At 40.6% G+C, this 15,894-nt stretch overlaps 1 protein-coding gene and 1 long non-coding RNA gene across 7 annotated transcripts in view; one reads left to right on the forward strand and one right to left on the reverse strand.

Moving 5' to 3' along the window:
• LOC138160700 (uncharacterized) overlaps positions 1-15,894 on the reverse strand; it is a 48,462-nt gene that overhangs the window by 15,614 nt on the left and 16,954 nt on the right. Inside the window, exon 3 of one of the 2 annotated variants that reach the window (XR_011168192.1) lies at positions 7,981-8,099. The exons of the other annotated variant lie outside the window; for it this stretch is intronic. This is a non-coding gene — a long non-coding RNA (uncharacterized lncRNA). Of the gene's footprint in view, positions 1-7,980; positions 8,100-15,894 lie in introns of those variants that run through there. 2 annotated transcript variants of the gene reach the window in all.
• Positions 598-14,076, forward strand: GSTK1 (glutathione S-transferase kappa 1). 5 transcript variants are annotated; one of them, XM_069087441.1, is made up of 8 exons: positions 602-923; positions 1,655-1,736; positions 2,064-2,192; positions 2,850-2,950; positions 4,008-4,043; positions 6,159-6,275; positions 6,673-6,766; positions 12,398-14,076. In XM_069087441.1, the coding sequence occupies exons 1-8, from the start codon at positions 852-854 to the stop codon at positions 12,463-12,465; spliced, it is 699 nt and encodes a 232-aa protein (XP_068943542.1). In that variant the 5' UTR covers positions 602-851; the 3' UTR covers positions 12,466-14,076. The 5 variants fall into 5 exon arrangements, with proteins under 5 accessions (XP_068943544.1, XP_068943545.1, XP_068943542.1 ...); XM_069087442.1 differs by lacking the exon at positions 12,398-14,076 and adding an exon at positions 7,703-7,998 and having other exon boundaries at positions 605-923; XM_069087446.1 differs by having other exon boundaries at positions 877-982.

A 15,894-nucleotide genomic window follows, 5' to 3' on the forward strand; every position in this document is an offset into this window, starting at 1 on the left:
TGCCTAAAATGGACTCACTGCCCTTCCCATACCTGCCACCCCTTCCTCACCCTTGAAGTCTCACCCTTTCTTCAAGGCCCAAGTTGTTTGAATTTTCTAGGAATTTTCCCCTAAAATTTGCTCCACATGGAGGAAAAATGATCTCTCCTCCATATTAGATTACATTGTAAGTTCTACGAGGGCAGGGACTCTCTTTTGCCTCTTTTTATATCTTCAGTACTTAACACGGTGCTTGATATATAACAGGTGCTTAATAAATGACGATTGACTGATTCTTTCCTACAGCACTTAACCTGCCCTTCTCTTTTGCACTTATCTCACTTTCTCCTAGCAAAATTATTTTTCTGCTTTTTCTTCTTTCCAAGCACCTTCAAGAGGCGCGTTTGCAACAAATCTCTCTTGGGTCTCCAAGGGCTTGCAGAGTGCCTTGAATACTAACACTTAACAAACGTTTGTTGACATAAAATGCGGAGAATTGCTGTCAGGTTCACCGCTGAAGATCTTGCTGGGCTCCAGCCTTAGTGAACGCTCAGCGGCAGCTCCTCCCACTGTCCACCAGCCAGTAAGCAGAGATGCCGCCTCCATCTGGCCTTCTGGTAAACTTCGCATAGTCCCACCCCGGGTGGCCACGCGGAGGCAGCTAGAGCCCAGCACGTACGTGGCTCCTCCTCCCAGGTCCCAGCCGCCAGGCTCGGGCACCCCCCCCTCTCCCGACCACTTCTGGCCTGCTAGGGTTGGATCCCGCCCAGAACCTGTTAGGTTTAGGAGGAAAAGAGAGGACCTTTCCAAAAAAAAAAAAAAGTCCGTGCGGGCTGCCTGAGTGCCGTGCCACTTCTCCCCAAAACCGAGACATGGCGAGCTTGCTGAGGAAGGTGGAGCTGTTCTACGACGTGTTATCTCCCTATTCCTGGCTGTGCTTTGAGGTGACTATGGTTCAGGGAGGCTGCCTAGAGGGGTACCACTGCACGAACAGCCTGGAGAGGTAGATGGGGGATTTGCGGAGGGGGTTGAGGCTCAGGACGGAGGGGGAGGTCACTTGAGAAAAGATAAAAACGTTCAACCTCCGGACAGTAGGGGCTGGTCTTTGGGAGACTGGGGAAGGTGAATCAGAGGTGAAGGTTACTGGATAAGCGCTGCCCCTGGGAATCAAATGGAGTTTGTTTATTTTTTTTTTCCCCTGCTCTACAGAAAGAAAAAGATAAAAGAAGATTCAATTAGCAGAAATTATGGTCACTCAACCCCGTCCCCAACAATTCTTTGTCTTAGTTTTCTTACCCAGAGACAACAGCTACTGCCTCCTTTCTTGCCCAGCACTTCTACCCTTCTGGGGAGGAGGGGAAAGTCATTAGAGCAATGGGACTGTGATCCCAAACTGAATTATCTCTTGGGTGCTCCACCCCAGATGAGTGGTGAGGTGTGTCAGCCCCTGACCCTGTGGAGAGATTGTTCCTCAGCCCTGGGAGAGCTGAGATAAAATCCCAGAGCCCCAAATAGAGAAATTATCCCAACTTGAGCCAACAGCTTCCCCAATCCTGGGGGGGGGGGGGGGAGGGGGACACTTTCTCAGTTATCAGTGACCCTGAAAAATGCACAGCTTTATGGACCTGAAAGCATACACACAGTCGGTCTACAATTATTGTTGTCTCCCTGGCAGGTCCTGTGTCGGTATCAGAAAATCTGGAAGATCAACCTTCATCTGCGCCCAACCTACATAGCAGGGATCATGAAGAGCAGTGGTAGGGGAGAATGCCCAGGAAGGGAATGTAGTCAGAATGAGTGCCCAGGGAGGGGTTTTACAAAAGAAGTCTCAGGAGCTGGCTCCAACTGAGTTCTTGCATTGCTATCAGTCAAGTTTCTCCCTTATTTCCTTCTAAATTCCCAATCTATTGAAAATAAGGAGTTTTCTCATCAAAGCCCTCAGTGATCCAACAAAATAGAAATTCCTGGAGTTCAGCAACTATATTCTTTTTGTCTTTGTACCTCCATATCCAAACACTACCTTCTTATATTTAGTAGGTATTTAATAAATGTTTACAGAAATTAATTAAATGACTCACCCACAGGGAACAAGCCACCTGCCTTGTTACCCCTAAAGGGCAAATACATGTTGATGGACCTCGAGTACCTAAGGGAGTTTTACCAGGTTCCTATCCAGGTTCCCAAGGATTTCTTCTCTGTCATATTAGAAAAAGGTAGGTGTGAGTGGGTGAAGAAAAAGGGAGAAAGGGTATGAAGGTGAAGCATACCATCAAAGAAGCTAAGATGAAGAAATATTGAGTGAGATAAGAGTCAGGTTACCAAGGTTGAACAAAAGGTATTCAGTATCAACTGAAGGGTATAGATAAAATGTTCTGGACAACCAGGAATAAATAAACAAGAAATTGTAGGAAAATAGAAAGGAAATGGGAAAAATAGAAGTTTGTGTACATAATGGATGGGGGAAGATAGGAAAAATTGATTTGGCAGGAGGAAGACCCACAGGAAGATTGTGTGCAGTCAGTGGAGAAGCAAGAGATCCATCTATCTCTGCAATAGAAGGAACTATATAATATCAGAACTGATTCTGTTCCGAGAATCCAGTGAAACCTAGGTTCAAATCCTTCCCCTTAATATATACTAGGCATGTGACCATAGACATATCACTTGACTATTCTAAGCCTCAGTTTCTTCATCTGTAAAATGAGAATGATAATACCTAGAATACCTACGTAATATGAGGTAGTGAGCGACTGCACATCCAGTGAGCTAATGCACTTTGCAAATCTACAATGATGTATAAATCTAAGCTACTGTTGCAGTGGTAGCAGTTGTTATTCCCTTCTCTCCCATCTCTGGCTTCTTTCCCTCAGGGAGCATAACTGCCATGCGATTCCTTACTGCTATTAATATGGAGAACCCTGAGATGTTAGAGAAAGCATCACGAGAGTTGTGGATGCGTGTCTGGTCACGAGTGAGTTACTTTTTTTGAATAAATTTGTTTTGATTACCAGAAATCTATTTTCTTTCCCACCTATTCCCCCTGCCCCACTGGAGAGACAAATAAATAAAACCCCTTGTAACAAACAAGCATAGTCAAGCAAAACAAATTTATGGAGTGGCAATTACCCCAAAAATATGTCATTCTGTCCCCTCAGTCCATCACCCCTCTGGCTAGAAGTGTAGGCATTATTCTGTACTATCAGTACTCATGGTTGATCATTGCATTGTTCAGAGTTTATTTTATAAAACAGTTATCAGGGCAGCTAGGTGGCACAATGAATAGGGCACTGGCCCCAGGGAACCTGAGTTCAAATGTGACCTCAGACACTTGAAAAACTTACTAGCTGTGTGACTTTGGTCAAGTCAACCCCAATTGCCCTCCAAAAAATAAAAAAATAAAACTATTATGAAGCATACTTTTTTTCCCTCCCTTCTATCTACCCCCTATTGAAAAAGGAAAACAAAGAAAAAATTATAGAACTCCTTTATTACATAAACACATAAACATTAATTCTTATGTTGGTTACATCTAAAAATTGTATTTCATAGTCAAAATATTAGTTGATCATCTTTTTTTATAAAGTATGCAGCACTCTTTTTTATTAGTCCTCTGCAGTTAGAGAAGAATATTAAAGTCATCAGAATTTTTCATTTTTAAATAGAAGTAATTTTTATAGTTCTGCTAACTTCATTCTGCATCAGTTCCTATAAATCGTTCCATGTTGCTTTTAAACTATCTTTTTCCTCATTTATTATAAACACTAGTTTGTAATTTCTTTAAATTCACAATTTATTAAAAAATCTAACTCCTGGATTAGACTTTCCAAAATCTGTCCTCTGTCCTAGGCTCCTTTATCAAAAAGGAGGCTGGATTTTCTATTTGCCTTTATAAATAGTCCATCAGATTCATTTACATTAGCACCAATATTTTCCCAGCACCTATATCCACAGCCACATATATCTCCTCTGTATTCCCTGTCCAGGACTTACCTCCCTTTTCTCAGCCGTATTCTATCCTTTACTCATAGAATGAAGATATCACTGAACCCCAGAGTATCCTGGCTGTGAGTATCCCAGCTCCACCCCATTTCCCCTAACTGAAGTCTGAAGAGCAGGGTACTAAAATTAGAAAGACCAGAGTTCAAATTTGGCCTCAGACACTTAATACCTGAGTGACCCTGGGCAAGTCACTTAACCCATGTTTGCCTCAATTTCCTCATCTGTAGAGTGGGAATAATAATAGCACCTGCCACCTAGAGTTGTTGTGAGGATCAAATGAGGTAATAAGGTAAAGCATTTGGTACATAGTAAGCGCTGTATAGATGATAGCCATCATCATCATTATTACAAATGAGCATCTTTCTTAGGTGAAACATAGCATTGTGCTTTGGAGCAATAAGGTATCCAGGAAGCAAAGTACAAATGACTGGCAGATAGGGAGCAGAAGGGCTTGAAGAGCAAAATGGCAGTCTGGTGAAACAGGAAGGGATCGCATAAAATGTATCTGAAAAGAGACCTCCTTGGTCAGATTCTTACTGGTTGGCCAATAATGGGCCCCAACCCAAGCCTCAGTTGGTCATTGTTTGGGTTTTGTTGGCTCTGAATGAGTGTAAACAGCAATTGATTCTTTTCTAACCAGAAGCCCTGAGGGTCTTCCCCTCCCAGGTTGATTTGGGGTTTTTGTTTTTTATTTTTGAGCAAGTGAAAGAAGCTACTTTTTGCTTCATTTCTTGCCTAGCCTTAATTACTGAATGGGTATGGTGTTGGACAAACCGAGACCTGGGAAGGACCTTAGCTTAAAAAGGCCAAGGTCTCCAACTGAATCCAGAGCCATCTCCAGCCATCTTGCCACTGGATCCAGGTGATTCTGGAGCAGGGAATGAGGCTGGTGACTTTGCACGGCCCTACCTCATTTAAATCCAATTCACTTACAAGTCTAGATATCACATTCCTGGTGTTATTGGGCCTCTTTGAGAATGAAGGACAGTAGTAAAAACAGAAGAAAGGCAGTGGAGTGTGTAAGAACAGTCAGACCAGGTGAGAAAGGCCATCCAGCAGCTCCTTAGAGGAGGGGATATGCATAGTGTTAAAAGTTCTAGGAACCTTCCTTGTACATGGAAAATCTGAAGGTAATACCACAAGAAACCAAAGGGTTAAAATTAGTATTATTTATTGATCTGAAAAACAAACAAGAATAACTCAAAACAGAAATCTTTCTCTTGGCCATAAAGAGGAGAATGCAGCTTTCATAGCTCAAACCTAAAGAACAGATTGTATTCATTGAAGTGAAATGAGAAGCCAATCTTTAACCAGACTGAGTCAAACTTGAAGGTATTATAGAGCTTTAAGGTTTACAGGCAATTTCCTGAAAAACCACTCCACAAATATTATCCTCATTTTCAGATGAGGGAACTGTTAAAGCAGTTAAATGCCTTGGCCTGAGTTTCAGGGCTAGTAAGTGGTAGAAGCAAGATTCAAACCCAGCTCCCTGATTCCTAGAAGAGAGTTCTTTTCATTTGACCACTATTAACATTTGCTAATGTTAAGCATGTGTCTTGATTGTTTTTTGATAGTTCTGAGCTTAGAGCAGAAAGGATCAGAGACTGTAAAAAGGGCTGCCATCTGATAGACCAGGCTTTATAGACCAGGTCAGTTTCTGCCATCCCTCACTACCTGACTCTCTTCTCCATGGTTTTCAAGATTCCCAATAGGGAAAAGAATGTACTGCATCCCTTGCTCCATGTGCCACTCAGCACCTTTATCTCAAGGCTTCAGGAAAATGAAGTCGTTTTTCTAAAGTTTGAAAACTCTTGGACTAAAAGGGAGCAAAGAAGGGGGCAACAAAGAATATTAGAAAGAATGATGCTTCTTCTAAGGAGGAGGAGTTAGGAGACTTTTATGACAAAATCTTTGGCCTTGGGAAAAATACTTGCCTTTTCTGGGTCTTAGTTTTGTTATCTGTCAAAAGATAAGAGTTGGACTAGATGTTCTCCTAAGTCCTATGAAGATCCAAAGTCAAGGTCAAGGGTAATAGTCATGATGTTAGGAATCTTCATAGACAAAGCCAGAAATATATACTCTTTACTCCTGACTTTACAGTAAGCATGAGAAATTCAGATCTAGAGGTTAACCTCCCACTCCAACTCAAATATGGTCTGTTGCCTACCTCACTTCCACAGGCTGCAAAGAAAGCAGGACTTTCTGAAGAACAGGCTAAGGGTCTCCTGGAAAAGTGTTCAACTGACAAAGTGAAGAACAGTCTAAAAGAGACCACAGATGTAGCGTTCAATTATGGGGTAAGGAGCCTTTGCCCCATCCCTCCTTGCCCCAAAACTTGACCCATGATCCTTGAAGGACCTCTAATGTGTCTTCAAATTTCTTCTCACAGACCTACCTCCCATATGGCACCTTGCCATTGCCCACCAATCTCAGTCACCTTAAGCCCCTGCAAAGAAAGGAAATGAGAGAAGTAGATAAGGGAAAGAAGAGATGAGATAGAGAGGGACCAATGTTAAGAGACAGAAAGAAAGAGATTCTCCTGCCTATCTCCTATATGATCCTTTGTTATCCACACTGATTCTGGGGCCCCCACCCCCACTTCCCTTCATCAGTCTTAAGTCAACATTGACTCCCACCCATCAGGGTCCTCTTCCTTGTCTTTTCTGTATGGCACTGTGATCACTTTTTCTCCAGGCATTTGGGCTGCCCACTGTAGTGGTCCACGTGGATAACAAATCCCACATGCTCTTTGGTTCCGACAGGATGGAGCTACTGGCCCACCTTCTAGGTGAGTTGGAGACATTTTCCTTTAACACATTGTTAATGATGAGGGACGGAATCCCAGTAGGTTCAGCAGGAATTCTGATCTTATCTAAGACCAGAAAACCTGCAATAGCATCTGGAAGGAATTCAAGGTCTCAGGCTTAATTGGAGTGAGAGTTATAGAAGTTTATTGTTATGCTTCTATAAGAAGCGGGCAAGCGTCCTTTAGAGGACCTGCGAGTAAGAGGGGCACATGCTTTTACTTTTAAAGGGTAGGGCTGCCATTGTCAGGGCTGACCAGATGGAAGGGATCTCAGTGCACAGATAAAGGTTAGAGCTGACCGAGAGGAACTTGTGACATAGATAGTTTAGATAAGAATTGGGCCAGGCCAGAGGAGACATGAGAGATTAAGTAAGAACAAAGGAGTCACAAGGCCTAGTGCAGATAGGGGGAAGGGGCAGAGCCCAAGGTTGGGAAAGGAATTTTACAGATAACAATTTTACAATACAAAGTACAGTTACAACTGTATAAACTGGTTTTACAAATTTAGACCCCAGGTACCCCATCAGTTAAGACATTCCTTGCCCCATAGTCTTGCCTACCTGCCAAACCTACCGCTGAAGGAAGAGGTTAAAGGAAGTAGGTATTCTTGAACAGCAAGTTTTCATTAAGTTTCTAAGAGGCAGAGCCTTGTACTGGACACTTCAAATGGAAACAGGCTCTATCTATGTTGAAAAGTGGAAGCAATCTCTGTTGTAAGAACACCATGTGTGTTGTAGAATATATGGAGAAGCCATCAGCTCCTTAAAACCAAGAATGGCCCTTTCCAAGAATTCCTGGGTCCTTGAGAGCAAGAGAAGGAATGAGGGAAGAGAATAATGGATAGCATATTTTGTTGAAGCCCAGAGACTTACTTCCTTTAGGACTGTGTGTAGAAGGTGCCTGGTTTTCTCCTTCCAGGGGAGCAGTGGATGGGCCCAGTTCCCAGCACTGTGACAAGCAAACTCTGAGCACTTAGAGAAGAAGAGAAACTGCCCAGCCATAGAAGCCAGTTCTTTCCTTCCCACAACATCCCTGTCATGGAATCCAGGATGCTGGGGTTCTGCATTCCCATAGTCTCATGTTTGGAGGAAATGTGGCATGGCTTCCTGAACTTGCATTCCTGGGGTTGTCCTATTTCTATTGCTCATAAGTGCCTTAGGTAGAGCCCCAGCCTTCATTGTTTCAACCAAATAAACTCTCCATTGGGGAAGACACTTGTGTGCCTGTCACCGTCTGGTGTGTGTTGTGTATTCTTCATTCTGTATCTGTTCTTCTCTGGAGTTAATGAAGAGACATTCCCCTCCAACTTCCAAGCCTGGGGGCCAAGGGAGAGAAAAAAAAATGGCAAACAGGAAAATCATCCAGTGTACAGATGAAGAAACTAAGACTAACAGTAGTTACTTGCCCAAAGTCACATAACTAGTAATCTGCAAAGCCAGAACTTCCACCTCAGGCCTATCTTTTGGACATCTTCAGTGGTGGCAAATCTTTGTCTTTTGGCAATGATGTAAGTTTTGAAAACAGCTGGAAATAATTTTTCAAGGTGAATACCCTTCCCTGTACAAATCATCTTTTGGTAAATCTGCCAGAGTCTACTAGGCTTGCTCAACCATTGATCTAAAGACTGCACCAACTATAGTGAAAAGTGAAATACTCAGGGGCGGCCAGGTGGCTCAGCGAGTAAGAGTACCGGCTCCAGTGTTGGGACGACCTGGAGATCGAATCCCAGGCTCAGACACTCAGCACCACACCCAGAAATAACTGGCCGTGTAACCTTGAGCAAGTTACTTGACCACTTCAAGCCACCGTGACTCCTAGAGTGACCTAGACCCAGAAATGATGAACTGGGAATTGATTGGTCTCTACCAGAGATATCAGATTATGTTACTGACTGGAAGATGAATAATTACCAGAAGATCACAATTAATGCAGAATTAGAAAGGACTTCAGAAGTCATCTAGTTCAACCCCTACCTGAATATGAATTCCCTGTACCTCATGTCCTATAAGAGGTCTATAAAAGTACCCAGAAGCCACATTCAGAAACACACAGTACATGGCAGCTACCACAATAAAATAGAGGACAGCTTGTAATGTGATATTCTAGGACTAATGAGAAAGGCTTACAACCAGGGGAAAACTAAACATAATCCTACAGGGGGGAAGTTAGAGCTTTAATGAGATACTGGAATACCAAGAATTCCTCATGAATAGCCATATCCAAGTAGAAACTTGGAATTGCAAATACAGGAATTAAGAAACTATAAATTTATTTTATAAACGAAGAAACTCTGTGATGAATTGTTTGAATTCTAATAGAGGAAAAGAAACGTGTCCTTTCATGTTCCTGTCTTCAAGGGTCATAGGGAAGGTTATATAAGAAGCAGTGACTGGAGGTGTTCCATTTAGATGTTTTTTAAAAGACAAAATGGAAGGGAAATGGGAATAAATGAGGAGGAAGAAAAAAGAACTTACACTATCATAAATAATGAGTTCATAAAGTGAAGTGTATAAAAATGTGCAGGAAAGGTGGAAAGAATGGCCATCTCATGAACCTCCCTTTCATCACTGCAGGACAAAGGAAGGTTGAACACACACACACACACACACACACACACAGACTTTGGTATAGAAAAAAACATTAAACTCAACAAAAAAAAAATAGGGAGAAGAAAGAGGTAGGATTTAAGAGGAATAAGCAAAACAAACTTCCAACATTGAAATATCTTGTGAAGTAACTAAAAGAATTGTGGAAAAAATAGGATAAATAAACATGAGAGACCATGTTAATAACAAAATTAATTTCAAAAACATAAGTACATCAAGAGATGTTGAAAAAGTTTTTGACAAAGTTCAACGCTCATTTCTGTTGAAATACCAAAAAGTATAAGAATAACTGGACCTTTCAGTAATGTGGTAAATTGTTATCAATCTGAAGTCCAAAAATAATAGAATAAAATCCAGAACTAGCATTGTGTATAATAAAGATTAAAGGCCTGTATATTAAAATTAGGTGTAAAGATATCCACAAACACTATAGCATGAGAAATCTTAGCTGTAACAATGAGACAAAAATAATTGAGAAAATAAATGAGCAAAGAGGAAACAAAACAGTGACTTTTGCAAATGATATGTTGACTATTTAGAGTCTTAAAGAGTCAACTAAAAAGTTACTTGGTACAATAATCAGAAAAGTAACAGGATGTAAAATAAACCCACACAAATTATTAGCATCTCTGTATATTACCAACAAAACCCATCAGGACAAAGATAGAAAGAGGAATTCCATTCCAAGTAACTACAGAATATATAAAATATAAATAAATCTACCCACCAGGACACAACAGGAATACAACTACAGAAATACACAGATCTAAGTAATTGGAGAAACACTAATTGTTTAGGCTATGACAATAAAAATAACAATGATATTCAAATTAATTTTTTCTACACTGTATCAATCAAACTACAAAGTGATTACTTTTTCAATTTTACTTAATTTTTATTCCAAAGTTGACAAATACCTCTCAAAAAATGACATTTCCATATACTTGTAAGAACAAAAGAAGACTGCATATACAATTGCAAATCTCTGTTACATAGAACTTGTTTTTTCTTTTTAAGTGTGTAATAAATTCAACATGCAACTTTCAAAGCTCTCTTGCTTTGATTCCTTCTGGATTTCCTTCTCCCTTCTTTATTTTTAGGAAGAAGGGGCCAATGAAAATCTTGCTACTCTTCTCCCTTTCTCCTCCTCTCTCCCCCAAAAAACTTTTGCCAGATCTTACAAAGTGATGGCATAACCTTCAGGAACCCTGAGTAACTCCATGCCATAGTGAAGTGCATAGCAAAAAAAAAAAAAATTGATTCAGTTGAAATGAATTGAATTATAGATAAAATTTGCTGACCTCATGCCCATCACCATGCAACAGAACACTCTCTAGGAATGTGTATCTACTAAATCATCGTGTGTTCCCTATGATGATGAATCACTGATCCCTTATGGTTTCATGCACTCATCATCAATCAGTCAGTCCACAAGCATTGTTTAGCTTTTTGTTGTTCAGTCATGTTGGATTTTTTTGTGTGTGTGATCCCATTTGGAGTTTTCTTGCTGAAGATAGTGGAGTGGTTTACCATTTCCTTCTCCAGCTTGATTTACTGTTGAAGAGACTGAGGCAGAGTTAAGTGACTTGCCCAGGGTCACATAGCTGGTAAGTGTGATGAGTCTTCCATACTTCAGGCCCAGTATTCTATCTACCGTGCCATTTATCTACCCATTTTTAAGCTACAATATGCCAGGTATTTGCTAAGTGTTGAGAACACAAAGCTAAGGTTTACAACACTCTTCACTATATTGTGAGGTATGAAGCATAAATTTTATAGAGTTTTTGTTTTGTTTTGTTTTTTACTGGCCCTGTGATTTTATCAGTAGAGGGAGCTCCCAAAGGGGGCATTCTACAATGTAGATCAGCACAATTTTTACAAATTTTAATCTTAGAAAGTTTTCTAGGTCACCATGTAGTAAAGTTACTTGGCCAGAGTCACACAGCAGAGTGTGTGACTTAAACTCAGATCTTCCTGACTCAGAAGCCAATTTCCTATACACCATAATTGCCCTCAGTCCATATGTGACTATCCCCAATTTACAAACAGGAAAATAGACTCAGAGGTGAAGGATCTGCCCAAGGTCCTACAGTGAATAGAAGCCAAATTTCTTATGCTGCCATAAAGATTTTGATGCTCGACATTTACTTACATTTAACTGTTTTAATAAGACACAGGTTTTGCTATCAATTTCACTGGTCTAGACCTGTGATTTCATTAGTTTCACATGCTCCCTAAAGTGGAGAAACTTTGTCTGCCAAGGCAGATTTGTTTTGCAATTTATAGTCTAGAAGTTGTCTGTAATATTGAGAGGAAACAGGTGGCACAGTAGATAGAGCCTGGAGTCAGGAAGACCTCGAGTTTAAATATGGCCTCAAACGCTTACTAGCTGTATGACCTTGGGCAAATCACTGAACTTCTATCTGTCTCCATTTCCTCCATTGTAAAATGGGTATAATAATAGCACCTTCTTCCCAAGGTTGTGGTGAGGATCAAATGAGATAATGGTTATAAAGTACTGAGCAAGGTACCTGGCACATACAGTTATCCCTTCCACATTTTGGGAGTTAGGGATGTGATGCCCCCCCCACCCCGCCCACTATCTGGAAAATCCATGTAAAACTTTTTGGCCCTCCATACCAGAGAAGTCTGGATTGCTATGGTATTAAAAGGTAAAATGTGTTGATCTTATACAATATTACATGTATATTTCATGCATTTCCAAGTTTCTAAATTTTTTCTGCATCATCTGCAGACTTTGCATGTTGTCTGCGGCTGATGCAAACCCCCTAAAATCCCCACTTAATTTCTTATGCCAGCCAGTGATGTATGAAAACCACAATGGGGAAAGTTGCTATTTAGGGGGGATAGCTAGTTGTTATTGTTGTTTGTCCTTTGTTTTTGAAGAGGACCAGTGACACCACGGGGTGATGGCTTGACTCCTGGGTGATTTGGATATAAGTGAGGCAGAGCTGCCCAAAACCATAAGTCTCATTCTCTCTTCCAGAGTCTTGGAAATCCAGTGGCAAGACAAAAAGCAAGGTGACTGACAATGGCCCAGGATGCAGTGGGTGACCTTGGCATCTTTGAGGCCTCACCAGGCTCTAGCACCTCACACACAGCACCTGCTTCAGCCACCTTCGTGGCCACTGGAACAGATTATTCTCATCAGTCCATTCCGCTAAGGGGAAGTCTTCACATGCTTGGGCTAGATATGCCCCTAAATTACCAGTGGGTTTGAGGTCTTCAGTTAACCCTCAACCTGGTTTAGCCCATCTGCCAAGACAGTTTTACTGGTGTATGGCTGCTGCACATGCTACAGCTTCTTGGAGACACAGGTGTGAGTAGGGGCATCATAGGTGCTTTATAAATGCTTATAATTTGTTATAATTATAATTTGTTTCCCTTCAAGTATATGTCAAAAAAATTTTTTTGGACTTGAACCAGCTCATCCTGACTCAGGGGCTGAGTTCTCAACCCATTATGCCACAGATCTCTTTAACAGTAATATTTTGTGCAAGGAGGGGAGGGGTGAGAATGGAAGGGGGTAAGCTCAAAGAGTCATCCAATCTGAGAAACAAGTTAACATTTCACAAGTTTCCATGAGCAAGGCAGACAACTACCCTCAGCTGACAATGTACCGAAGTGACTTTTTTTTAACAGGGAATAAACTGTATTGAGGCTGCAGCTTCAAAAAGAAGTCATTTGGACCCACAATAAATAAATGACCTGACAGATATTGTTTGCTGCCAAACACAGAGCAGTGATCTCCTGCTTATAGAATACTAGACTTGGAGTCCAGAAGACCTAAGTTCAAAACCTACCTCATTCTGTGCTTCAGTTTCTTCATTTGTAAAATGATGACCACTCAATTCCCTTCTACAGCCCTATAACTTTAACCATTTTCTTTGTGGCAATATCCATCCATGTGTGAAAGAAAAACTGACTACCTCATGGTTATTTGGGGAATGGATGAACAAACTGTGATATAGATATATAATGTAACATCAGTGGAGGCTGCTAGGTGGCACAGTGAGTAGAACGCCAGTCTTGGAGTCAGGACTAATTTTCCTGAGTTCAAATCCAGCTTCAGACACTTAGTAGCTGTGTGACCTTGGGAAAGTCTCTTCACCATGTTTGTCTTAGTTTCTTCACCTGTAAAGTGAGCTGAAGAAGGAAATGGTGAACCCCTCCAGTGTCTTTGCCAACAAAACTCCAAATGGGTTCATAAAGAGTCAGACACAACTGAAAAACCACTGAGATACTAAACCAATTGTGATATTATAGTGTAACATGATTACACTCTCAGAAGTGGTCAATATAAACTAATATGAGGAAAATAGAGAAATTCATAGGAAATAATGAGAGAGGTCAGCAGTGCCAGAAGAATAATATATACAATGAATACAGTAATTTTAATTTTTAAAATTGAAAGGAGGCTGAATTCTGAGTACTTGTACTGATCCTAATACTTGTACTGGTCCTAGATAATAGAAAGTGACACATACTTTCCTCCTTTCAGGGGAGAGGTGGAGTACTCAGGATGCAAAATGTGACATATACTCTCAGGCAATAACTGTATCACTTGGATTTATTTAATTTTTTCTTATGGGAGAGGGATGTTTTCTGTTTCAAATGACTGTAATGGAAATCAAAAGTCATCAATTAAACATTTTTCAAAACAAATCTATTGAAATTTTTAAAATTATTTATATAATTTTTGGCAGTTGTATAATGCTTTACAATTTACAAAACACTATATACCTGACTTTATTTGGTTCTTACCCTAACCCTGTAAGCTAGGCAGTTCAAGTAATAGTAAACTTATTTTACAAATGAGGAAACTAAAGCTCAGAGAGGTCAAATGACTTGCCCAAGGTCATATAGCTAGGAGGAGGTAGAACCTTGGTCTTTCCAGTACAGGCCTCCTTTTTTAATGTCAAATTCATGGCTATACTAGATTTCAAACAATTCCTTTGTATTTTTCTGTAACTATCACTCTTGCTCTTAGGTACACTGGGATGTATCTAGGAAGGGCAGTTGGGAGGGCTAATTTTCTTTTGTAGAAACGAAAATATTCCTATAAAATCTTTTCAGAGGCTCTGACATATACCTGTGTTAGTCTTTGCTCAACTGCTTCAGACTGTCACTCATGCTTTTCTAAATCTCAGCTGTAGGGATCAGCCCTCAAAGCCCTTTCCAATTCTGCCAAGCTCTCTGAAACCTCTTTCAAAATACCTATAATGCTTTCTCATCATTTGATCTCTGACTCAGAAATAACGGTTATGATCTTCAAACCCTTCCCACTGGGAAATAGAGTTGAAATTTTTAAGATTTTGCTGTGAATATAAAGCAATGAATTCAGACTTTCCAAATTTATGTTCAAAACCTAAGACTTCTTTAACATATTTGCTTAAATTCACCTAAGAAGTGAAAAAAACTACTAAAATTCAAAAGCTACCATAGGATTTTAGTCCAAAGAAAAGGACCTCATTTCTTAAATTGGGAAACCAGGACCCAGCAAGATTAAGTGATTTGCTTTACAAAATCATGGCAGACAGGACTAGAAAGCACTTTTTTGACTCCTTATCTTTTATTCTGTCTATGACAAGGCATTTCCAAGAGGTTTGATCTTTATTCATTGGAAGGTTACCTGCTGTTTGAGTGGAAATATTTTAGTCATGTGAGCAGAACAAATAAATAATAAAGCTTAATAAAGATCAGAACAAAACAAAATGGGGGCAATTTTATCTTTTTAGTCTTCCTAAATGAATATTGGTTTCTCTAGGCAACATCATTTATTTCACTATTCTGGATCCCTTTTTCAAATCAAATCATGTACTTTGAGCACCAGCCAATGCTAAACTCAGGGATTTGCTGCCTGTGACTCAGAAGGCAGCTTTCTGGCCATCTCTTTGCCACCCAGGCTCCACCTCTCCATGGAACTTGTGTTCTCCTTTCTGTAATGGGGGCAGTCTGGTGAGCATTTACCTGATCTTACCTGGACCCAGATCCACCAAGTGACTTGCCAGCCATCTTAAGGCCATGCTGCTTTCATGAACACCTCCTACCTCCTTCTTCTCCTCCTTCCCCCTCTTGCTTAGCTCTGAGAACAGTAATCAAATCAAAATGACCATTTCTAGAAAGAACTGCCAATCTACTCAGGTTCCATTTACTCCAAATAGCCTTTCTTGATCATCACGTTCTCAGTATTCTCTCCCTGCTCAAATTATTTTATATTTATTTCTCTATTTTACATGTTGCACTGCTAGTCCTTCAAAGTAGATACCATTTTTTCTCCTTTTGTCTTTCATTTCCCAGCACCTAGTATGGTATTTTGCCCATAGCAAACTACGGGGTGTAGGGAGGAGTAGAGAGCCCCACTGCCCCCCAAAAAAATAAAAGAAAAGGGGCATGGCCCGCTGCCCCATCTCCTCAGAGCCACCCTCATGTCATGCCGGCCAAGGAAGCCGGAACTCTCCCACGATGTGATGACCCCTTATT

Source organism: Petaurus breviceps, unplaced genomic scaffold (assembly GCF_028583685.1).
Source record: "Petaurus breviceps papuanus isolate PSGF00001 unplaced genomic scaffold, PetGlider_PUasm1.0 181, whole genome shotgun sequence".
In the NCBI taxonomy this organism is placed as follows: Eukaryota; Metazoa; Chordata; class Mammalia; order Diprotodontia; family Petauridae; genus Petaurus; species Petaurus breviceps.

What these genes read in the sequence shown, in the direction of transcription:
- GSTK1 (XM_069087441.1), top strand. Translation starts at nt 852, where the DNA reads ATGGCGAGCTTGCTGAGGAAGGTGGAGCTGTTCTACGACGTGTTATCT. An exon ending in CTCTGTCATATTAGAAAAAG is followed by an intron (nt 2,193 to 2,849) that starts GTAGGTGTGAGT and finishes TCTTTCCCTCAG; the next exon opens with GGAGCATAACTGCCATGCGA. An exon ending in AACCCCAGAGTATCCTGGCT is followed by an intron (nt 4,044 to 6,158) that starts GTGAGTATCCCA and finishes TCACTTCCACAG; the next exon opens with GCTGCAAAGAAAGCAGGACT.